Here is a 25411-nt window from a genome sequence, read left to right on the forward strand (position 1 = left end):
CTGGCTTCTTCCCGCTCAAGGCTAGCACTCTGCCACTTGAGCCACAGCGCCGCTTCTGGCCGTTTTCTGTATATGTGGTGCTGGGGAATCGAACCTAGGGCCTCGTGTATCCGAGGCAGGCACTCTTGCCACTAGGCTATATCCCCAGCCCCTTTCTTTTTCTTTTATCCTCGCCCCCTCAATCAGGATTCCCTTTCATTGCCGGCTGGCTCTGCCACAAACCTCCTTTTTGACCTGATGAATTCCTGTGATGGGTATCAGATCTAAATTTACTGTCAGTTTGGGCTTTGGGCAAATACTGAGGACTGGGGATTTTGTTAATTTTAAAATATCCCCCATTTGACAACCCTAATAGATTCTACCCACTCTAACAAGTGCCAGGGTGTAAATTCCCACCCATTTACAAAGTAGGCAGGTATGTGCATTAGATAGGCATGATTATGAACTATATTCTGATGACCTCCCAACCCTGATGACTTTTGAAGAGACAAGTACAAGTGACTCCATTCAAGATCTGACATTGACTGTCCCTCTTATCTGAGCAGTTTCTCCCAACTTCTGGATGCTCCCTGGTTGCCAGGACAAGCTTTGTCCAGAGGGTGTTTTCTCCCTGTTGGGATAATGATCCAGTTGGCATTTCATTTTGTGGACCCCAGAGCTTCAACCAAGGCCTTGGTGCTGTCCCCGAACTCTTTTGCTCAAGGCTATCATCTACCATTTGAGCCACAGTCCAAAGGGATCGATGCCCAGAAAACAGAAAAAAAAAAAAAGAAGGCAAACAAAAACATGACAATGAAAAAGAGACTTACCTCTAGAAGATTCCTGGGGGACTCCAAAAAGATTAACTCCAAAGATATTTAGTGGCATGTCAGCCATCCACAATCCTGGCTGTCTGAGTGACTAATTCAATTACCTTAGTAATTATCAGCAATCTTATTGTACAAAATAATATTCATTAAAATGAAATCGAAATGGGAGGTTCTGTTGGTTTGGGGGTGTTTCTTTTTGCAGTTTCTGTTTCCTTTTCTTTCTATTCTACTTGTTCATTTATCTGTATTTTGCAGGATAATGGGAAGCACAGAAATGGTGGGACAAAGGATGAACAAATGCAACAGTGGTGCTCACTGGACACTGTGCTAAAAACGAACTGTACAACTTGTAGGTGGGGACAGGAGGGGAAAACTGGGAGAGAGCAAGGGAAGGGGTGACTGTCCAAAAAGAAATGTAATCATCACCTGACTTAAGTCACTGTCACCCCTCTGATTATCACCTTTATAATAGCAATAAAAATTATATTAAAAACAGAATTATCAGCAGATAAAATGGTCTTTGTTTCAATGCTGTCTGTGCATCTCTCTGCTTGGGACTGTAGAGAAAGATAAATTACTTAGGTTGAGTATAAGTAACGTCTCACTGCCATCCTGGTGCCTTGCTGGGTGGAGGAGGCTTTCTACCCAGAAATGAAAAGCATGGAGGTGAGAGAGGCCATTCATTGAATCGCAGATGTCATGCTGTTTAGCCTTAGGAAATTTTTTCATAGAGAATGATCTGGTTCTGCCTTGAGTACCTCCCTAAATGGTTTGATTCACTCACCTCTGAATATCTCTATAAGTATATCCCTATATGGAAAGGTTGAAGCGCACCCCTCCCCCAATATGGAACAGTCTGTTGGTACTTGAGCGATGTCTCGAATAGGGTCTGCTTTTGCTAAGACGTAGTCTCCACCCAAGCATGTGGTTTTATCTTTAAAAGTTTGGTTCAAACTCTGATCTGGGCTGCAGGCTTTGAGACAGGAGTCTACCTGCAAATGCTAGCTGTCCAATAAAGATTCCCAATTCAGCCTCTCAAAATATGGCTTCTCTGTTTCTCACTGATTGAGTTATTACACAACATTGGAGGATCCCACCAGAGTGATCTCAGTGCCGAGGGGGACACACAGGTGCCTTGAGGCAACACTGACAAACAGCCTCAGCAATCCTGGCTGCCAGAGGATGGGAGACTCCAAATAGCAGAAAACACGTGAACTTTTCCTCAGGGCCCAGTGGCTCTTCCACCAATCCAACAGCCAGGATCGTGGATGCTGGACACGCCATTAAATCTTTTTATAGTTTGGAGTTGCTCAGGACACCCCTGGAGTAAGTTTCTGTTTGCCTGTTTGTCTCTGTTTTCTGTTATTCTCTTCTCCTTGTTTCTGGGGATTAATCCATGTGAAACTGGCGATATAAGGGGAACACAGGTGCTTGACCCAGCTCCCCTGTCATTGCTGTGGAAAAAAAACAACACAGAGATAAACAACATAGTAAAGGAGGAGATATTTTATTTGGAGCAAATCCATTCCCATAGCCTGAGGCAAGACTGAAACCTCATGGCAGGGACTGCAAGGTGGAACAAAGTGCTCAATTCAGGTGGTTGAGAATGAAGGGGAAAAGAGACAGAGACACAGAGACAAACATAGGAGAGAGGTGAGAAATGAGAGAGACAGAGAGATGAAAGAGACCTGGGAAAGAGGGAGAGAGAAGGGAGAAAGCTGACATACACCAGGAAAGATAGACATGTGAGAGGAGAGAGAAGGAAAAAGATGAGAAAAGAAGAAAGAGACAGAGAGAGAGAGAGACAAGAACAGAGATGAGAGACAGAGAGAGTTAGGGATGTGGTGTTCTTCTTGCAATGCTGCCCAGTGATTCTCTTCACCCACACAGGCCCCATCTCCAGAACCCCATTCAGAGGAAACCTCACCACCATGTTGGAGTGTTCACGATCAAGCCTTTTAGCAACCAGTGATGAAAACCAAGCTTTTAAGAGTTTTTGGGGAGCAACCTCACATCTCATCTGTAGTTGCTGTGCAGTCTGGGAATGTCTAGGCCAAGAGATTCTAAAGGGCAAGTACCAGTTTCTGCCTAAGGGCAGACAATGAAAGGAAACAAGGAAATACATACACGTGTGTACATGTCTGTGTGTGCCTCTGTGTGTGTGTGTATATGAGTGTGTGTGTGCCTGGATGAAATGTTTTCTATTTTCTATTCCTTTGAGTTTTAGGAATGTTGAAGTCTGTCACTCCATCCTTCATTTCTCAGAATAATTAGACATAAAACATGTGATACAACTAAGGTTAGATCAGTATAATTCATACACAACTAGTTGTGACATCTCTCCCATAAGTAACCTGCAGAGCAGAAATGGGTCACAAGTAATGATTCCTCATTGTAGCCTATTCCTTTTTTGTCTAAGACCAAGACTCTTAGTGTCTAACCCTTTTGTTCATTGGCTCACACTCTACCACCTGAGCCATGCATCTAAACCCAGCTCCTGGGGCTTGCTCTCAAGCCATGGAGAAATTACCCATTCTTGAAAGAGAAAGCTGTGTCAAACAGCATCCATAAACACCTTTGGATGTTGTTCATTTGTGTGCAGTTTCAAGCATTTTGGAATGAAAGCCATGTTGGAGATAAGAGCTTAGAGGAACCAATGGCTACACTTGACTTTTTGTGAGGCAATCTGTAACCTTTAGCTCTAATGATGACAGTGCTTGCATTTATTTATTGTTATTTTTATAATGTGTGATTTCAAAGTTCAAACTACACACATTCACAATTTCTTGGACACCTGCCTCACTCACCTGTGGGGTGGGTGCAAAACAGCTAAGTTTTCTACTGGCTGAACCATCAGCCCTGCCCCCTCTCCCAGCCTATAAACTGCAGGGGCCTCATCTCCCTCATCAGAACTGAGCACTGGGGGATCTCAGCAGCCTCAGCTCTGAAGCCAGCTCAACCCAGAGCTGAGAGGGAAAGTCAGAGGACAGAATTACTGGATGAGAGTGACCATGGACTTGATCCCAAACTTTTCCATAGAAACCTGGGTCCTCCTGACTACCAGCCTGGTGCTCCTCTACCTGTGAGTAATTGTCTAGACTCTGCTGCCCACTCCTCATAACCTAGGATTCAGGGTGACGATTATTACGTTTTATGTATTGGGAAGATCTGAAGAGAAAAATCAGAAACAATTGCTCAAGAGTAAGATTTAACCTACACCTTAAGAAGTTATTATTTACCTTGTAGAGATCCAAGGAGAGAGTTAATAAAGGTTTGTCTTTCATGAAACTCTCAGTTTCTGTGTGGAGAGGAGGAGTTAGTGGCATCATTTGGAAATGATTTCTGAGTTGATATTTGGGCTTAATTAATGCCACAAATTCAACAAGAGCAGAATATGAACAACTGATGACCCTTGGAGAGATCTCAGGATACTCTGAGTGGAAGGTCTTCATTGTTTGTTTGTTCATATGTTTATTTTGCTGCTGGACCGGAGCTTGGACATGGCCTGGGCACTGTTCCTGGGCTTTTTGCTTAAAGCTAACACTCTACCACTTCAGCCACAGCTCCACTTCTGGATTTTTGGTGGTTAATTGGAGAGAGTAATCTCACAGCAAGGTGCTGGTTTCTCACACTTGTAATCCTAGATACTCAGGAGGCTGAGATTTGAGAATTACAGTTCAAAGCCAGACTGGACAGGAAAGGCCAGGACACTTATCTCCAATTTACCACCAGAAAACTGGAAGTGGCACTTTGGTTCAAAGTATTAAGACATCAGCCTTGAGCAAAAAATGCTCAGGGACATTGCCCAGGCCCCAAGTTCAATACCCACATCCAAAAAACAAAAAAAGGATAAAGAAAGAAGAAGCGAGAGAGAGCGAGATGGAGAGGGAGGAAGGGAGGGAGAGAGGGAGGAAGGAAGGAAGGAAGGAAGGAAGGAAGGAAGGAAGGAAGGAAGGAAGGAAGGAAGGAAGGAAGGAAGGAAGGAAGGAAGGAAGGAAGGAAAAGAGTCTTAGAAACTTTCCTGCCCAAGCTGGCTTGCAAGCACAATCCTCAGATCTCGGCCTCCTGAGTAGCTAGGATTACACCAGACACCGGGTATCCAACTACATATATCTTTTAAAACTAATCTGATGAGCATATTGTTTTAATTCACTGGTTGTTTAAATTTACTTTTAGTTTTGAATGAGCATACATTAGTAATATAATTTTATTATGATGATTTCATTCATGAAAACAGTAAACTATGAACACATTTACTTCCTCCACCCTATCCTTTCTCTTCTCCTCCCTCTATCTTTTCAGTTTTTTGTATATATACTGTATTATCTTTATACACACACACACATATAACACATTTTTCAAAATTCCTCACTCTTCAGTATCCTTTACTTTCTTCCCTGTGGATTCCACAAATATCCCCAGACCATCCACTTTTTATTTATGTGCTATTATTATCACTATCATCTTCATTATCATTAAGGTCACCACCACTACCATCATCATCACCATCATCATCATCATCATCATCCCACAGAAAACAGAGAGCATGCAATATCTGACTTTTAGAACTCAACAGATCTCACTGAATGGGCTGTTTTCCAGTTCTATTTCTGTAGAAATGATATCATCTCCATTTAACACAGTATTATTCCATAGCACCTGTGGGTATTTTGCACTTGGCTGATTCTACAAGTTGGCTATTTGTGACTAGAGCTGCAATAAGCATGAGTATACAGGAATCTCCCTTGTACATTGATATTCTGCTCCAGGAGATTATCTTAATGGTCCTGTGGAAGTGAGTAGGAAGAAGGTAAGCTAACAATGAAATCAACAACATCCAGGTAGGCATTAGGAAGAAGCAAGAGAATATTCCTCTCTTTTAAAGTCAGAGATCCCAGAGTCACTTATGAGCCTGGCTGTCCACATCAAATGGCACATGTACATGAAATGATTTGGAATTTCTAGTTTGAATCTCACAAGAGCACTCAAAACAAGGTTGTAGACTTTAACCAACTATCCACTCTAGGTTGGGGAGCCTAAACACTCGAGCTACTTTTTGTTCATTTTTGTTACATTGGAGTTCTCTCAGAGACTGTAAGAAAGGAACTGAAGAGCAAGGGTCAACATTGCCATTTGAGTTTCTCGCGTTATGATTGCCTACATGTTACTGACCCAGTTTAACTGTCCTACTTCTTGAGTTAGTAATTGACAACCCTCCATATGTGTACAAGATGTGTGTGTGTGTGTGTGTGTGTGAGAGAGAGAGAGAGAGAGAGAGAGAGAGAGATCTGGAATTAAAAAAATATATTTCTAGATATGGGACCTATCCACATAGAGTTTTTAAGAAGTTGGGGATTCCTGGCCCGAAACCTCTGCCCTTCCTTGGAACTCTTCTTTGTTATCGCAAGGTGAGTGTGGTCTGAGCTCTACATTTTGCTTTTTATGGGTGCGAAGTCCAGCTTCCTTCCATCTCTAAGCAGTGCTGTAGGTGCAGAGGTGCTGACTTTCAGAAGCTGTGCGTGGGCTCCCCCTGGAGGATGACCAGGTACACTGCAGGGCTCTGTGTCCAGCAGTGCTGAAGATCCACTGGGCATCAATGGATCTTCTCAAATTTCCAGCCTCTTGGTGCTCATGTTGAGTACTTGATAGACGTTTTGAGCACCAAAGATTTTTTCCTGCCAATTCCAGGATGGGGCACTCATAGTTCCAGGGACATTTATTTGCACAGTTAACATTCCACAATTGAGAATTCCCACCAGCAAGATTTCATCTTTCTTTTACCTTTTTTTAAAATTACCTTCAGAAATAGAAGGGAATAAGGGAATAACAAAATAAAGGAAATATTATGCAGTGTTTAATTTGTGGTGTCCTATGGGTAGAGATGGAATCAGTCTTATCTTTTCATACTGAGCAAGTTCACTTTGCCCTGATGTGCCCTCTAATTTTGATGGAGCCTTATATTAATTTTGTATGCCAAAAGAGGTGAATTGAACATCCCAACTCCAGGAACCTCATTCAGTAATCAAGAAATCACTTGCTGGGGCTGGGGATATAGCCTAGTGGCAAGAGTGCCTGCCTCGGATACACGAGGCCCTAGGTTCGATTCCCCAGCACCACATATACAGAAAACGGCCAGAAGCGGCGCTGTGGCTCAAGTGGCAGAGTGCTAGCCTTGAGCAGGAAGAAGCCAGGGACAGTGCTTAGGCCTTGAGTCCAAGGCCCAGGACTGGCCAAAAAAAAAAAAAATAGAAATCACTTGCTGGATGAGATAAATGATAAGAGATTGGACATATCAGCTTTGTACTGTGGCTCAAATCTGCTGTCTTAACTACTAGAGAACCAATGACCTGGAAATTGCAGTTTGAAGCCAGCCCAGGCTCCCCCCGCCCCTAAATGCTCATCTGAAAACCCCATCAAAGAGACATACTGCATGTATAAACTTGTTCTAGAACTTCATCAAGGAGAATGTACTTGGATGTGGTCTTAAACATGTAACACCTACCTTTATTTCTCTTCCTAGGGCATTGCACTTTTTGATACAAAATGTTATAAAAAATATGGAAACCTTTGGGGGTAAGTATTCTGGAAACTTCCATTGGGTATATCTGTGAATGAGACAATCCATTATGTGGGGACACTGTCAGCCGATAGCCTCTTGAGCAACACTGATGAATTATGAAGTCTAGTGGAGGCTTCTCCTGATGAAGGTCTCATCTGTCACCAATAGCTATGTGTGTATGTGTTGTGACCATCCTGGGGCTTGAACTCAGGACCTGGGTGCTATACCCAAACTTCTTCCTTCAAACTTAGACCTCTGCCACTTGAGCCACAGCTCTACTTCTGGCTTTTTTGGTAGTTCATTGGAGATAAGAGTCTCATAGACTTTCCTGCCCAGGTTTTCTTGGAACCACAATCCTCAGATCTCAGCATCCTGAGGAGTAGCCAGTATTACAGGTGTGAGCTGCCAACACCAAGTATGTTGCCAATATTTTAAACATATTAAAATCCATGGTGACTTCAAGGTACTAGACTCAACTATGCACCAGGTAGACCTCACCAAATGTCCCAGTGATGATAATCTCTTTGAAAAGCCATTTTGTCTTTAGGCATCTCTACTATGCCACATTCACCCTCATTTTGTGGCCCCCTGTGTCTTCTGTGCTCAGAATCCCTAGCTTGAGCTGTTATTGCTCAAGCAATGTGTTCAGGAGTTTGAGGTGTGATCACAGTCTGGATTTATTTGTCTTGGCTTCAGGCACAGAGCCTGGCTGGCTAGAGTTTCCACTCAGTTGTGTTTGGCACACACAGGTTGTACGATGGCCGGTGGCCGGTGCTGATGATTACAGATCCTGACATGATCAAAACAGTGCTGGTGAAAGAATGTTACACCACCTTCACAAACCGCCGGGTAGGCATGCCATTTGAAAACACACACACACACACACACACTCACACACACACACATCTAAATATTTATTTATCAGCTATATTCACTTTCAATGTTTTAATCATGAAGTAATTATAAGCTCTGGGGAACCTGGGAGGGACCAGAGGAGAATGATGAAAGGGGTGCTATTGATCAAGACACGTTGTACTAATGAATTGATGTGTTTATCTTTTTGTTTGTAAGATAATTGTAAATAAGAGAATTAATATTTAAGATAATTACTATGTTATAATGAACAAACCAATTTGTCAATTGATACAGAGATAAATAAATAGGTCTAGAATCACATGTGGCGGCTGGGTGCCTCCTGTAGTCTCCCATGGAACCAGGCATTTGGGATAAATATTTGTTGGGTTTCTTACTGAGTGCACAACTGCTCATGTAGACAGTAGATTGTCAACAAAGTGCTGCCAATTCATCAATTTTAGACAACTGCGAAAAATCTTCAAATAGACAGGGAGATAAATCTGTTTTTCTTTGGACTCCAGCCTTTGGGCCCAATGGGATTTATGAAAAAATCCCTTTCCATGTCTGAGGATGAAGAGTGGAAGAGAATAAGAATGCAGCTTTCCCCCACCTTCACCAGTGGGAAACTGAAGGAGGTAATCAAACTTGAAAACGTGGTGTTGGAAAATTACAGAATGAATCAGGAGACAGGTAGTCAGATCAGAGTCCTTTAACAAGAGGACTTCCTCTAAGGTTGAACTGCCAGAAAATGGTGTTTGTCCTTATGTCCTACAAATAAATCTATGGTTTCTCATGAATGGAATGTCCTATTTCATCTTTGGGTAAAGGAGTGTCCTGGTCTCTGAAATTTAAGACTTCTCTTTTAACTTCTCTTGTTTTGTGCCTAGATGTTCCCCATCATTCATGAGTTTTGTGACAGGTTATTGAAAAATCTGAGACCACAAGCAGAGAAAGGGAAACCTGTGGTGTTGAAAGAGTGAGTACTTGCTGGACACTGCTAGTGTACACCTGTAATTCTAGCTACTCAGTGAACTGAGATCTGAAGGTTGTGGCTCAATGCCAGCCCCATCCCCCAAAAAAATCTGTGAAACTCTTCTCTACAATAATCTACTCCCAGAAAATCCAGGAGCGGAGCTGTCACTCAACTACAAGAGTGTTTGGCTTGAGCAAAAGAAACTCGGGGACAGTGCCCAGGTCCTGAGTTCAAGTTCCAAGACCTGAAATAAAAATTTTAAAAAAAAAACAGAGTTAATTACTCCACCCTTGGCTTGCCCAAGCCCCAATCAATTATACATTACAATCCATCACTGCAATCTATTATCATCCACATAGTATTAATACTGCTGTGATCTGTCTGGTGGGGAGCTGGGGGTCTTTGTTTTCTGAGACTGAGTTCCTTGAGCTCCCAGGTGATTCTGACCCACCTAAGTGTCCTTTCAACCCTCACAAAACCTTTGTGAAGCCCTTGGTACTGGGGGAAGGTGTGTGGATAGGGAGAGGTTGGAGAAGTAAGGAGGCTAGTCACTTCCAATTTCCCCTCAAGCACTTCTGACAGAAAAGGCTTTCTGACAGTCTGTCGTGATACAGAATTTTACTCCCAGTTTCTGTTGCTTTTGTAGCAGAAAGGAGAGAGAAGGGAAGAAAGAAGTGCAAGTTTTTATTGTCCTGTCTTTCTCTACTTCAGCATCTTTGGAGCCTACAGCTTAGATGTGATCACAGGGACATCATTTGGGGTGGACATCAATTCCCTCAACAACCCACAGGACCCCTTTGTGGAAAAAGTCAAGAGGCTCACAAAATTTAATTTACTTGATCCAGTGGTTCTCTCAGTAGGTTTGTGAACCTCCCTCTCTCTCTCTCTCTCCCTCTCTGTCTCCCTCATTAAAAGACAGTTCATTGAGATACAATTCATTCATACACATAAGTATGTCAATTAAACTACATAACTCAATGGTTTCCATTACATTTAAAGATGTGTATGGGGGCTCAAATGGTAGAAGCTCAGGATCGCACCCAGGCCCTGAGTTAAAGCCCCATGACCAACACCCAAAAAAGAAAATAATAGTATAATCTTAAAAAAAAAGATGTGTAGGTTCATAACCACTGTCAATTGAAGAACATTTTATCTTCAGAACCCCTGTACATTATTTGGGTGCCAAAGGCTCACACCTATAACTGTAACTACTCAAGTCTGAGATCTGACATTCCTGGTTTGAAGTGAGGCCAGACCAGGAAAATCTGTGAGAATTATTTCCAAGGAGCAATGGATGAAGTAGTAGGGCATGTGCCTTGAAAAAAAAAAAAAACTATTAAGAAACAGTGCCAAGGCACTAAGTTCAAGCCCCAGTACTGGCAAAAGGAAGGAAGGAAGGAAGGAAGGAAGGAAAGAAGGAAGGAAGGAAGGAAGGAAGGAAGGAAGGAAGGAAGGAAGGAAGGAAGGGAGAAAGGAGAGAGAAGGAAAAAAAGAAAGAAGGAAAGAAAGAAAGAAAGAAAGAAAGAAAGAAAGAAAGAAAGAAAGAAAGAAAGGAAGGAAGGAAGGAAGGAAGGAAGGAAGGAAGGAAGGAAGGAAGGAAGGAAGGAAGGAAGGAAGGAAGGAAGGGAAAGAGAAGAGAAACAAGAAAGGAAGAAAGGAAGGGAAAGAGGAAGAGAGGAAAGAAGAAGGAAAGAAGGAAGAAAAGAAGGAAGGGACCCTATACCTCTTAGCTGTGTTCTCTTCCATTTCTCTCAGATCACTTGTCTGTTTTCTCACTGTCTATTCTGGACACTTTCTATAAGTGTGTCTGGCTTCTGTATTATACTTTCAAGCTTCATCCATCTTGAGGTATGTATTAGTACCTTATTTCTTTCTATGGCTGAATAAAACCCCATGGTGTACACTGCATATTTTGTATTTTCACCATGTTTTTATTTCCTTTTGCTTTATCCTGTAGTACTCTTTCCATTCCTTACACCCGTTTATGAGGCATTAAATATCAGCGTGTTTCCAAAGGATGTTACAGATTTCCTAAGAACTGCTGCAGAAAGAATGAAAGAAAGTCGCCTGAAAGACAAAACAAAGGTGAAAGCTGCTGACGGTTACATAGGATATTCCTGGTTCAAAACTCAGGCTCAGATGTGTTCTGTCCTTTTGTCATGGTAGATGAAAATAGTCTGGGTTGGGATCATGAATTCTTAGATTGGAAGAGAGAATGAAGAATGTAGTGGTTGGGAATGGAGGTATGAAATATGTCAGAAAGAAAGAATTCAAAATTAAATGATAAACGCAAGACACTAGTGGCTCATGCCAATAGTGCTCATTACTCAGGAGGCTGAGATCAGATCTGAGGATCACAGTTCGAAGCCAGCTTGGGGAGGATAGTCCATGAGACTCTTCTCTCCAATTAGCCAGAAGTGGTTGAACTGGTACAGTGCCAACGTTGACCAAAAGTAAAAAGACAAAACCTAGGTGCTGAGTTCAACTCTTAGCACACATACACACACACACACACACACACACAATTATTTTCAAACTTCACATTGGCAACTTCAGGCCATCTATTGCAGCATGTCTGATTTAAATTTGAGGCCATGAAGGCCTGTCTGAATATCTGACTCACACAGCTTAGGCATCAGAACAAGGATGTCTGTAGGGCAGGAAGACAGTACTGAGTTCCTGCAGGTTTCACTGAAAAATTGTAACATTCTAGAATGGAGATACATTTCCAGACACTTACTCTAAAGGCATCAATTTCCTATGGGAGTTGCAACAGTTAATTTTGTGGAACTATCCATTAAGAAGTATGTCCATACAATGAAAGACTGAAGTCTCAGTGTTGCTCCTGAGCAAACAGATGTGATGGGAGAAGAAGCCAGATGCTACCTGGGCCAGGAGTCTGAGTTCAGAAACCAGAGACCGTCAGAAGTGGGGACAGCAAAGACCAAAAGCTATTGGTCAGGACAACTGCTTTTCTTTTAGGAAAAGATCCAGATCCTTCCAAAGTTTATAGATGGGTATTCTCATTCACTGGTGATTCAGGCAATGTCAGAAAGTCTTGTAGCCAGGCATCAGTAGTTCATGCCAGTAACCCTTGCTACTTAGGAGGTTGAGATCAGATCTACAGTCATGTTCAAAGCCATGGATGAGAAATTCCGTGAGACTTTTATCTCCAATGAACCTCCAGAAAACTGGAAGTGGTGCCATGGCTCAAAGTTGCAGAGTGGCAGAAAAGCTCAGGGACAGCACCCAGGTCCTGAGTTCAAGCCCCAACACTGACAAAAAAGAAAAACTTGTAGAGTTACATGGGGCATGTTCACAGAAGAAGGCTGAGCACTGCTCTTCTGATTTACTGCTCATTTCATGGGTGACCTTTGCCTTTGAAATCTGTATGTCTTCTTTCCAGCACCGAGTGGATTTACTTCAGCTGATGATTAACTCCCAGAATTCCAAAGACACAGAGTCCCACAAAGGTAATGGGGAATCTTTTGGGGTCTATTCAAAAGGGAAATGCAAAGTTACTTTTCCAGATAGAGGTGAATTTCTGCAGAATTTCAGAAAGATATTATATGTGGCAGTCAAAGAGTATCTCACTCTCAATATCATGACCTTACATATTTACATTACAGCCTGGCACCAGTGGCTCATGCCTGTCATCCTAGTGTAATAGGGCATGTCAAATTTCACCATCTTAGAGTTTACTCTTAGCTTCTGTAACTCCATTTTGTCATTGTGCCTACTTCCTTATAGTTTGATATTTAAAGATATATGAAACCATTGTTCCTTTCTCTTTCTAAGTAACAACCTTAGTAACCATTTGTAAAAATGATCATAGTAATAATGCATTATAAAAATAATCATAATAGCAGTTATAGAAATGCCATGGTAACTGTTATGTTAACCCACTCATGATTGCTTACAGCTTTGTTTCAGCTTCTGTAACTTCATGTTTGGCTTGTACTTGCAGGAAAAATCCATTTAGGACTTTCCACCACTAAGCAGATAAGGGGTGGGCTTTGTTCTTTAAAAGAAGACATGAGGGCAAATTTAGCTCTGCACTTTTATTGGGCACCCAATTGTCCAGTGTAGTCCCAGCTGGTAATACTTACTTTTGGCTGTACTCCGTGTCTGTGTGGTCTCTCCTGGACGTCTTCCCCTAGGCACTAGCCACTCAAGAAGGTAACATTTGACAATCATGGTTCAAAGATGGCCCAGGAAGTAAAGCTCATAGGACTCTTATCTCCAATAAACCATTAAAAGGCCAGAAGCAGAGCTGTGACTCAACTGGTAGACCATTAGCCTTGTGCTAAAAGAATCAGGGACATAGTTCAGGCCCTGAGTTCAAGCCCCAGAAATAGTGCATACACACACACACACACACACACACACACACACACACACACACACACACACACATTCTTTTCCTATCATCATTTATTTTGACATTCAACTTCTCTCATGTTTGTTCACTGAAAAACCTTTTGGGTGGGCTCCTTTCTTCTTCTCCATACTTTTTTTTTAAATTTTTTTATTATAAAACTGATGCTTTTCCATACTTTTAAGTAGATGATATTTTAGAGAAATTGTATCTTCATAGCCAAATTGAGCTGAATATAAAGAGATTTTCCATATACTCCTGTACTTACATGTAAATAATCTCTTCTCTTAACATCCAACTGTATTATATTGATTTCTTTCTTTTTGAGGTGTCTGCAAGTCCTGGGGATTGAACTCAGGTCCCGGGCACTGTCTTTAAGATTCTTTGCCCATTGGCTGGTCCTCAACCACTTGACATACAGCTCCACTTCTAGCTTTTGGTGGTTAATTATAGATAAGTGTCTTATGGACTTTTCTGCCTAGGCTGCCTTTGAACTTCCATCTTCAGCTTTCAGCCTCCTGAGGAGCCAGGGTTGCAGGAATGAGACACTGGAATCTGGCAGTGTATTGATTTCTGCACCCTTAGATCTTTATGGTTCCCTTAGAGCCTTCGGTGGAAAAGATCCCTCCATGTTCGAATGTTTCTTTTGTTATTAGGACATACTACTTGTATAAACGGGCTTTGTCATGATGTGTCCATATGTGCACACAATGTCTCCCAATCAGACAGATGGGGTCACACTGCTCTGAGGGCTCCTATTAGATAGAATACTGTCACAATCTGATGTGACCTTGAGCAGTAGAATTCTGAAGGCCAAGCCAAAGAACTGAGATTTGGGGGAACTAGTGGACCCAAAGCCATTGCTGCTGTCAGATCCCAAAACCCATTAACAACTAGTTTTATTAAGTTTAGTACAAAGGAAGGGGACTGACCATATGTGCAAAAGCTAGGGTTATAACCATTAACATGAGGCATAGTTTACATACAAGTCAACATTGGCTTCCTTACCTTAGGAAGCAGAGAGGGAAGCAATAAACATTCCAACCTTAGCACAGACACTCACCTCATCCCAAACAGCTCTAACTGAAACACACTCAGAGCAGGAAGTTTTACCACTGAAGATGGCATTTCAATTTCATAACCCTTTCCAAGTCTTACAGCTCAGCTCCAGGGGTTCTCACAGAATACACTCTCTTGAATGACCCAGCTCTAAGTGGCAAACAGGGAGAACTCAGACAAACTGGGCAATGGTAGTGTAAATTTATGAGAAACTAGATTGTACTTACTTTTCCCTTTAGCTCTTGTCAGACAAAATAAGATGACAAGACGATGCTACCTTGCTTTTCTATGTCTTATACATAGGTATTGGTGATTATATAAACCATATTTGTAACATTCTAAACAGACTTTGTATACCTAAGATATATGTTTCTCTCCCCATAGCTCTAACCGACCTGGAGATAGCAGCCCAATCAATTAGCTTTCTTTTCGGTGGCTATGAGACCACTAGCACCACTCTTTCTTTCATGACATATCTATTGGCCCTTCACCCTGATGTCCAAAAGAAGCTGCAAGAGGAAGTTGACAGGACTTTTCCCAATAAGGTAAGAGCATGGCACCTGAGAAGGGAAGGAACTGCTGAGACATTACAAGAGCATCTCCTTATCACTTCTGGTGATAAGGAGTTCTCTACAATGTTATAGGCATGGAAGATTTCTTCAAATCTATTTGGAAATAATCTGAAGAGAGAAATGAAAGGGGTGAGGGAAATAAAAGTACTAAAGGCTACTCAAAGAAATATAATTTCTTTGGGAAAAGCTCAATTTGCCAACTTAATGTATGATCTATCATTCAAATAACATACCTAAGGCAGTCACTGTTGGCTTGCACCTGTAATCCTACCTACTTTAGAGGCTGAGATGTGAGGATCAGAGTTCAAGGCCAGCCCAAGCAGGAAAGCTGATGAGACTCTTATCTCCGATAACCACAAAGAGCCAGAAGTTGAGCTGTGGCTCAAGTGGAAGAGCACCACCCTGGGACAAAAGAAGCTCAGGCCCCAGAGTTCAAGCACAAGGACTGCCAAAACAAAAAGGCAAAAATTTCAGTGGCACAGAAGTGTAAGCACGATCAGTGTCTGCTGCCGCTGCCACCGCCGCCGGCCGCCCTCAGCCAGCAACTCAGCGCCACCTCGGGCCCGCGACTCCAGCGGGCGGCTGGCGGCCTGCGCTCCTCGGGTTCTGGCTCCGGCTCTGGCTGCGGCTGCAGCAGTGGCAGTGGCGGCGTCTCCATGGGGCCGGGGCGCGGTGGACAGGCGCTCTGAGGTTCATTTGTTAAGAAGAGTCCTTGCTAAAGCTTCAGAGTGAACTTCAACTACTTGGAGCTTGTTGCATTCCAGAGGCACATCCAGATCCACAACCATGAGCCACTTTAATAAGGAAGATGTTGACTGCCATATCCTTGATGAAGGCTTTACCGCCAAGGACATCCTGGACCAGAAAAAGTGTCTTCTTCTGATGATAAGGATGCCTTTTAATTTGCAGACCTGGGAGACATTCTAAAGAAGCCTCTCCAATGGTTGAAAGCTCTTCCCCGAGTCACTCCCTTTTATGCAGTCAAATGTAATGACAGCAGAGCCATAGTGAGCACCCTGGCTGCCATCGGCACAGGCTTTGACTATGCCAGCAAGACTGAAATACAGTTGGTGCAGAGCCTAGGGGTGCCTTCCAAAAGGATCATCTATGCAAACCCTTGTAAGCAAGTGTCTCAGATCAAGTACGCGGCCAGTAGCGAAGTCCAGATGATGACTTTTGACAGTGAGGTGGAGCTGCTGAAAGTGGCCAGAGCGCACCCGAAGGCCAAGCTGGTTTTGCGGATCGCCACTGATGATTCAAAAGCAGTCTGTCGCCTCAGTGTGAAATTTGGTGCCACGCTCAAAACCAGTAGACTTCTTTTGGAATGAGCAAAAGAGCTAAATATTGATGTCATCGGTGTCAGTTTCCAAGTGGGGAGCGGCTGCACCGACGCGGAGACCCACTGTGTCTTCGACATGGGGACTGAGGCGGGCTTTGACATGTACCTGCTGGATATTGGTGGTGGCTTCCCCGGATCTGAGGACGTGAAGCTGAAGTTTGAAGAGATCACCAGTGTGATTAACCCAGCCCTGGACAAGTACTTCCCATCAGACTCTGGAGTGCATATCATAGTGGAGCCAGGCAGATACTATGTTGCTTCTGCCTTCACACTTGCAGTTAATATCATTGCCAAAAAAAAAAATGGTCTGGAAGGAGCAGAGCGGCTCTGATGATGAGGATGAGCTAAATGAGCAGACATTCATGTACTAGTAAAAGACGGCATATACCGATCCTTCAACTGCATCCCTTATGATCATGCACACGTAAAGCCCCTGCTGCAGAAGAGACCCAAGCCCGATGAGAAGTACTACTCCTCCAGCATTTGGGGGCCTATGTGTGACGGCCTGGATCGCATCATTGAGCACTGCAGCCTGCCCAAAATGCACGTGGGTGATTGGATGCTCTTTGAGAACATGTGTGCCTACACCGTTGCTGCTGCTTCTACCTTCAATGGCTTCCAGAGGCCGACTATCCACTACGTAATGTCACGGCCCATGTGGCAACTCATGCAGAAAGTCCAGAAGCACGGCTTCCAGTCCAGGGCGGAGGAGCAGGACGTCAGCGCACTGCCCCTGTCCTGCTCCCAGGAGAGCGTCCTGGAGCGGCGCCCCATGGCCTGAGCTTCCGCCAGTATCAATGTGTAGAAACTTCCTGTAGCTGTCAAGTGCAAGTGTAGCTTGAATTAAGGGATTTGGGGGGAACCACTTAACTTAATTACTGCTAGTTTTGAACATCTTTGTAAGAATGGAGCTGGTACCGATGCAGCAATAACAGAAGACTAGAAGATGGGGTCACACTTTTCTGTGTTCCTATGGAAACTTTGCATATTTGTTTTCTATGGATTTTTATTCACTTTTCCAACTTGCTATAAAGAGTGCCCCTCAGCTGCCGAGCAAGCATTTGTAGCTTGTACAATGGCAGCAAGGGCCAGAAGCTTCATGTTGGGACCTGTTTTGAAATAAAGTATCTTGGAATAATGAAAAAAAGTGTAAGCACATATGAACTAAGTATTTAGGTGCTGATAGGTGGTAGTCATGCTGTGCCTGAGCCAGGATGGACTTGGCTAGGCTGCACAGGGGGACTCAAGACTCAGTCTCCTGGGGCAGAGCTGGAGTTGAGGAAGCTAAGCTGTGACCCAGGGCATCTGCCATCTAAGCTGATCTCCTTTAGAGCACTGAGTGACATACACACATTGTCACTGTGTGTTCACATCTCTGACCTCACTGAGATGCTGTGGGCAGCTGGACTGGCAGTCAGGAGGGCACATGGCCACTTCTTCCCAGCCCACAGACAAGCTCTAAAGGAACAACCCACAGAATGTTCCAGCAACTAAGGATGGCGCTGAGTCTGTGCTTTTCATCCTCTTTAGAACTTTTAGTAGAACTGAAAGGATGTGTCCTGATAGTGTCCTTCCCTTGATTAAAGTTGCATATGAAATATGATTGTATATAGATACATATTATATCTGTGTGTGTGTGTGTATACACTAATGTATCCATGTACTATAAGGGATCCATGTATATTGTAAAAATCACACGAGTGGCCATGCAGGCTATTTCACAGAACAGGAATTCTCTTTTCTAAACACCATAACCTCTCTTCTCTCTCAGGTGGGATGGAACAGTGACTTAGGCATATTTTACTGGAAGTTCATTGTCTTCATCTATTAGTTGGATTTCCTCACAGGATGAAGAAAAGCAGTATACAGCAACAACAATGAGCTCAGGCCACAGGAGATGGACTAGCATAGCCATCTCTCCTATTTCTGTGGGCCATGAAGCAGGTCCTAGGACTTGTTATTTAAACACCTTGTAAAAGTTAAGAATCCATATGACCAGGAATTACTCTTTGAAGCTCGTAAAAGCACCAGCAGAATTTCATTGACTGAGTTCAGACTGTGTCCCCAAAGTGCAGTGATGGAAACCTGTCTCTCCCTCGCCAGGCTCCTGCCACCTACAACGCCCTGATGGAGATGGAGTATGTGGACATGGTGGTGAGCGAGGTTCTCAGGCTCTACCCCATTGCTATCCGAGTTGAGAGGGTCTGCAAGAAAGATGTGGAAATCAATGGAGTGTTTATCCCAAAACACACCCTGGTGATAGTACCAACCTACCCGCTTCACCAGGATGCCAAGTACTGGCCCGAACCTGACAAGTTCTGCCCTGAGAGGTAAGCGGGCCTGGAGGAAAGCCACATTCCCTGATGTTGTTGCTTCCTCTTAGCAGGCATAGTGTTCTTGTTAAAGATGCACACAAATGTCTTTAGTAATTTTTTATGTTGCAAGCATTTATTCAAATTTGTTCAAAATTATGCAGAGGAAGAAACATGAAGTCTCGCATCTAGAAATCATTTCTTAACAATGTGACATAGAGAAAGACAGAATGAGAGAAAGTGAGAGAGAGGGGGAGGAGAGGGAGAATTAGACAGACAGACAGACACTCAGACAGATAGTTATAGAGAAGCATCCCCAGAAGCATATTTCTATGCATAAAATCATACTGGATTTTATTTTTTGTTTTGTTTTTCTTGTTGTTATTTGTCACTCGTGGGGCTTGAACTCAGGACCTGGGCACTGTCCTTGAGCTCTTTTGCACTCAAGGCAAGCACTCTACCACTTTGAGCCACAAAGTGGTTAATTTGAGATAAGAGTCTCATGAATATTCCTGCCCGTTCGCTGGCTTTGAACCATGATCCTCAGATCTCAGACTCTTGAGTAGCTAGAATGACAGGCATGAGACTCCAGCACCAGGCTGGAAGTTATTTTTAAAGAACTGCTTACTTTCTAAGCTAGGCAGTCTTTATTATACCATGTTAATATTTGAGAGAGAGAGAAAGAGAGAGAGAGTTGGATAGAGGACTGGCATATATAGATTGATTGTATGATTGATTCATTGATTCAGCCTTCTATAATTACAGAGGGCTATAATTTACTCCTGTATTTCAGACATCTGTGGTTTAAACCCCTTTGCAAAATAGAAAACAGTATTGAATATATAAAGAAGAATTGAATATACACCAAAGTAAAATATAAGTACTGTGTTGAATTTATGTTACATAACTATAAGTAATCTAGAGCTGACTTGAAGAACATGCGTAAGTCTTTTGCAAACATTCTGCCATTTATCAGGGCCTTCAGCATCTATGTGTTTTGTTTCCATGCTGGAACTAATTCTTTATAGACACTATAAAGTGTGTGTGTGTGTGTGTGTGTGTGTGTGTGTGTGTGTGTACACAAAGTTTTAGGATGACTGTGTGCATTTGGTTTCATTTATTCTATACTCTCTGCATTTAGGTGTTAGGGTCTGTATTCCCTCTGGTTTTCTGTGCCATCCCCTTTACCTGTCTAAATTTATGCACTTGCCCCCCACCCTACCCCACTCCAATCCTCCAGGGTGATCACGGAAGTGCAGACTGAGGACCTGAGATATCCTTGGCCTGATGGTTCAGGCAGCCTCACTGAGGCCAGAGGAGAGTGTGGGTCCTCATGGCCCTTCCTCTAGAGTCTTGAGCAAGCTCTTCTGGAAATATGGAGCCAAAGGCAGGCTTTGGACACAGTTCACACTCCAGAAATAGTTTCATTGTTGCATTGGAAAACACAACAAATGCAACTTTACAGACAAAAGACATGGGATCTTGACTTCAGTTGTCCCAGAACTGGGCTCTTCCTGGTGCCAGAGGCCTTGTCTTGGCCGAGCTCTCCCTGAACCAGCAGGAAGTGTGCACCTTACTCTGGTTGAAGGAGGGAGAAGAAATCAAAGTGAAGATCAGAGAATCCTCTGCTCCCCGTGCTGCAGGAACTGCAGGGTTGCCTGTGAACCTATCACTTCTTCTTCCCCAAACGCCTGAACCAGACTGAAAACTCTTCTAGGGTGAGAGGACAGGAAATGATCTATAGATTACAATTGTTTTTATTGTTGGTTTGACATTCTTACTATAATTTGATTGTTGTTACTAAGGTGTTGTGCAGCACGGTTACCACTTCCTAAGTCAGATGATGAGTTGGTGTTCAAGGTGGTGGTGGTATTTGTTTTTGCCTTGGCTTTTTTCTGTTTTTTTTTTTTTTTTTTTTTTTTTAGAGGCAGTGCAGAAAGGGAGGAAGGAAAGATGAACTAATTCAATCATGCTATTCAGTGTACACCATAGCTTGCAATTCTCACAGCAAAACCACAGCAGGAGCCGGGTACTGGTGGTTCACGCCTGTAATCCTAGCTACTCAGGAAGCTGAGATCTGAAGACAGTGGTTCAAAGCCAGCCCAGGATGAAAAGTCCACAAGCGATGCTTATCTTCATTGAGCCACCAGAAAACCAGAAGTATAGCTGTGGCTCAAAGTGCTAGACTGCTGGCTTTGAACAAAATAGCCTAGGGACAGCTCTCAGGAACTGAGTTCAAGCCCCACAATTGACAAAATAAATAAATAAATAAAATACCTGTCATTGACCAGTCCTATCAAGTATGGTAAGGGAAGTGTGAAGTTCAGCCACAAGTACCTGTGTTCTCAAGGTGTTCATGTTTTCCCCACTTTTGTTGCCTCAGGTTCAGCAAGAAGAACAAGGAAAGCATCAATCCTTACATCTACCTACCCTTTGGAGCTGGGCCCAGAAACTGCATCAGCATGAGGTTTGCTCTCATGAACATCAAACTTGCTCTGGTCAGACTCATGCAGAATTTCTCCTTCCAACCTTGTGAGGAAACCCAGGTCAGTATGCTTCCTAAATAAACAGTATTTTATGGCAGTGGTTTGGGCTGAATTCCAGGGCTTGAACTCAGGGCCTCACATTGTTGCCTGGGTTGTTGCTCAAGGCTGGTGCTCTACCACTTGAGCTACACTACCACCTTACTGGTTTTTGCTGGCTACTTAGAGATAAGAGTCTTAAGGAGGTTTGCTATCTCAGATTGACTTTAAAGTGTGATCTCAGCCTCCTGAGTAACTAGGTTTTTTTTTCTTTTTCTTTTTCTTTTTCTTTTTTTTTTTTTTTTTTTTTTTTTTTTGCCAGTCCTGGGCCTTTGATTCAGTGCCTGAGCACCGTCCCTGGCTTCTTTTTGCTCAAGGCTAGCACTCTGCCACTTGAGCCACAGCGCCACTTCTGGCCATTTTCTACATATGTGGTGCTGGGGAATTGAACCCAGGGCTTCCTGTATACGAGGCAAGCACACTTGCCACTAGGCCATATTCCCAGCTTGTAACTAGGATTATAGGCATGAACTACTGGCTCCTGGCTCTGGGGGAGAATTTTTTGTTTTGTTTTCTTTGTGTTTTTTTTAATTGAGATGTCTATTGCCAGACAAGTATGTATGTATGTATATGTGTTCATCTTTTAATATTTGATGAACCAAAGAGTCTTTGTTATTGTTCCATTTTTTGTTTTCCCAATTAGATAACCAGATCTTTCCTTAATAGAATCAAAGTAGGAAGCTGGCATCCACTCAGTGCAGATTAGCATGACATGGCTCTTCCAAGGGCCTTGCACCTCAGTGCATTTGAACTTCCTGTCAACCGGAGTTAGGATGCACAGTGCAGGATCCTGACATATAATGGTCCCGTCATCACGATATTTGAGAGTGTTCTCCTCTTCCAAAGCTTACAGGGGCTCCCCAAAGGACAGAGGCTTATTTCCAAGGCTCACAGAGTTAAAATTCTGCTGTTCCTTGACAGTAGGATTCCTGCCTGGGAGAGGGGACATAGATAGAAAGACAGACAGACAGACAGATAAGATGATTTCTACTTCATGTATGATTTGGGGGCAGCTGTGTCACTTTACTATTCAGTATGCAACCAAGGAAGTTAACCTTAAGAAAAAGGGGGCCACAGGCATACTTGAGATGGGACAGATGATCCACAGGTCCCCAGAGAATTTGAATTCCAGACTGGAGAGTGTTCCCCTTCATAACAATGTGCTTTTCTTCCTGTTCTGGGATAGGCAGGCTAGACAACCACCACTGAAAGACCTACTCCCAATATGGAGTACTTAGGGCAGGACTCAGAAATTCCCTATTTCTGACTACACTGGGAACTTCAAAAACAAATGTTAGAAAAATAAAAGGAAAGAGAATGAAGTGGTAGAGAAGGAAGAAAGCCAGGCACCAGTTGTTCATGCCTGTAGTCCCAGCTACTCAGGATTCTGAGATCTGAGGATGGAGGTTGGAAGCCAGCACAGGCCCAAAAGACTCTAAGACTCTTATCTCCATTTAACTACTGAAAAGCTTGAAGTAGAGCTGTGGCTCAAGTGGTCAGGTGCCAGCCTTCAGTAAAAAGCATGGGGACATTGCCCAGGCCCTTTGTTCAACCCTCAAAACCACCACACCCCCACTTTACACAAACACAAATAGGAAAGAGAAATTAAAGAAGAAAGAGAGACACAGGGAGAAAGAAAGAAAGATGCAAGGAGGGAGGGAGGAAGAGAGAGAGAGAGAGAGAGAAAGATAGAGGAAGTCCTTCTTCAATTTTCTCCCATCATTAAACTGAATTGGCTCAAATGGAAGAAGTGACTGGATTATTTAGAAATTGAAGATTATGTAATTTTAGTGTATGATACTTCCTCAGGATCTTCTTGACAGACCCAACAAATCCAAAATAAAACTTTTTATGAGTTTTCAATAATATCTTGCCTAAGTGGCTAAGAATCTGGTTTAAAATTTGTGTTTGTATGCCAGTCCTAGACTTGAACTCAGGGCCTGGGTACTATCTGTCCCTGGGTGCTACCACTTGAACCACAGATCCACATCCAGATTTACATTGGTAACTGGATGTAAAGGCCTCATGAACTTTCCTGCCTGAGCTGGCTTTGAACTGTGATCCTCAGATTTCAGCCTCCTGAGTAAGCCACCAGTGCTGGTTAAAAAAAAAATTAACTCCTTTTTTTTCTTTAAATTATATCAGTAAAGTATCATAACATAGATACGTATATTTTTTTCAAATGAACATATGGAAGAGTACCTTTAATATCCCAATCTTGGCAGAGCTTAACAAATGAGTATAAAGAATTCATGATAGGCAATGTCAGCACCACTTGTCAATCATTCTTACCTTTAATGCATCTTTCTTCTTTGCTTCTTTGATTGGAGATGTATGGCCCATTTCTTTCTCTTTATGCTTCTTTAACTGTTGCAGATTCCTGTGAAATTAAGTAAGCAAGGACTTCTTCAACCAGAAAAACCCATTGTCCTGAAGATTTTGTCAAGAGATGGGACTGTAAATGGATCATGATTCTCTGCAAAGATATTTCAGCTGTGTTTTTCAAGGATATTCTTTCCAGGAACACTAGAAAATCAATTGATTGGGGGGACTGGGAAGACAGAATCCCTCAGAAATGAAACCAGACATGGTCTTCTGCAATGAATTCGTGATTGACAATTCTGGACATTTTCACATTTGTTCAGTGGCTGCATGGGCTTTGCTCTACTGTGTGATTTAAAGGAAGTGACTACCAGTTCTCACGGAAGTATTTCTCCTGTCATTACTGCCATTCTCACAGTTGTGATCACAGCATAGGCATTTATCACTAATCTTGTCAACAATTAATAAGGGAAAGGAGAACTCTTGTGAAGACTTTGTTGGGCCAGATCTCCCTCCAGTGTTTCATTTTCACAAAGTTAATCTAGCATGTCCTTCCTTATTGACAGTGTATTGCTCCTGTAGTGCTACCATTATTAAGTTCATGTTTTTGTAACACTCTACCAAGACATGATGTATTGGTTTTGATGAATGTTTCTAACTCATTACTCCCCAATATTCCTTTGTAATCTATTTTCATCTCCTCATGCAATGAACACTGAGTAAAAACAGTTTCTGGTCAATTGATTCAACTGCAATGTTAAAAGCACTCACTTATTTCAAATTGTATCCTTTTCCCCTTCCCTTCCATTGCTTTCTTTCTGTGATTTCTCTTCTCTGCTTTTCCTCTTTCCTCATAATTTAATCTCAAAGCTTCCAGAACACACCAAGGTGGTGAGTACATCTTGCAATGGAGAAGGAAGTCATGACGGCTTCAAGTGAGAGATCAAGTAGGACCAGGAACTTCTCCACATGGAGCAGGGAGCCTGACCTGGATGTGGGAACCAAGCAAGGTGAAATGGAGCTATGCAGATGGGTAGCCTGGCAAAGGGTAGCCATGGCCTCAAAATGTTGTGCAAAACTCAGGGGAGGTAGGAGGCAATGGAGGAATGGAAGTTGGCCACATAATGGGAGATGTATCTAATAAGATAGTATATCATAGATAACAAAGGCAGCATTTGCCACTGCTGCTGTAGCTGCTCACCTCTTCAGAGAGATAAAACACAAGAGAATGGAGTAGAGTGTGGCAGTGTACATTTATGCTTTTTGAGACAAATAGACAGACTGACTGAATAACAGACAGACAGATAAATGTGTTTTTATAACCAAGCATGAATGCATTATCTATCCACCTAACAACAATTTTAACTCTGTAAGAGCAAGAAATCCAATCAAGATTGAGTAAATGAAGTACCCAGACACTCAACAGAAAAAATACAAAAGGCTGGTGATTATATGAAAAATTATTCAGCATCTTCACTCCACAAGGAAATATAAAGCAAAACTACAATTAAGATGGCCATTACCAAGGATATAGAATATAAGTCAGGTAACAATGGCTCTCGCTTGTAATGCCAGCTAGTGAGGAGTCTGAGATCTGAGGATTACAGTTGAAAGCCAGCCCAAGCACAAAAGTCTATGAGACTCTTATCTC

The 25411-nt window shown here is 42.7% G+C and overlaps 1 protein-coding gene and 1 pseudogene across 3 annotated transcripts; both read left to right on the forward strand.

The window, feature by feature from the left end:
- The first annotated feature begins 3775 nt into the window (after positions 1 to 3775).
- On the forward strand, positions 3776 to 23955 carry LOC125367258 (cytochrome P450 3A9-like). Of its 2 annotated transcripts, none has more exons than XM_048367912.1 (13): positions 3776 to 3891; positions 6124 to 6223; positions 7330 to 7382; positions 8118 to 8217; positions 8745 to 8858; positions 9111 to 9199; positions 9908 to 10056; positions 11154 to 11281; positions 12603 to 12669; positions 15018 to 15178; positions 18648 to 18874; positions 21240 to 21402; positions 23815 to 23955. In XM_048367912.1, exons 1-13 carry the CDS (start codon positions 3809 to 3811, stop codon positions 23908 to 23910), a joined length of 1530 nt encoding a protein of 509 aa, XP_048223869.1. In that variant the 5' UTR covers positions 3776 to 3808; the 3' UTR covers positions 23911 to 23955. The 2 variants fall into 2 exon arrangements, with proteins under 2 accessions (XP_048223869.1, XP_048223876.1); XM_048367919.1 differs by having other exon boundaries at positions 6124 to 6217.
- Positions 15789 to 17691, forward strand: LOC125367286 (annotated as a pseudogene). The gene has a single exon (XR_007214039.1). The product of XR_007214039.1 is annotated as an ornithine decarboxylase-like (transcript).
- Positions 23956 to 25411: the final 1456 nt, after the last annotated feature.

Source organism: Perognathus longimembris, chromosome 1 (genome assembly GCF_023159225.1).
Source record: "Perognathus longimembris pacificus isolate PPM17 chromosome 1, ASM2315922v1, whole genome shotgun sequence".
Classification (NCBI taxonomy): domain Eukaryota; kingdom Metazoa; phylum Chordata; class Mammalia; order Rodentia; family Heteromyidae; genus Perognathus; species Perognathus longimembris.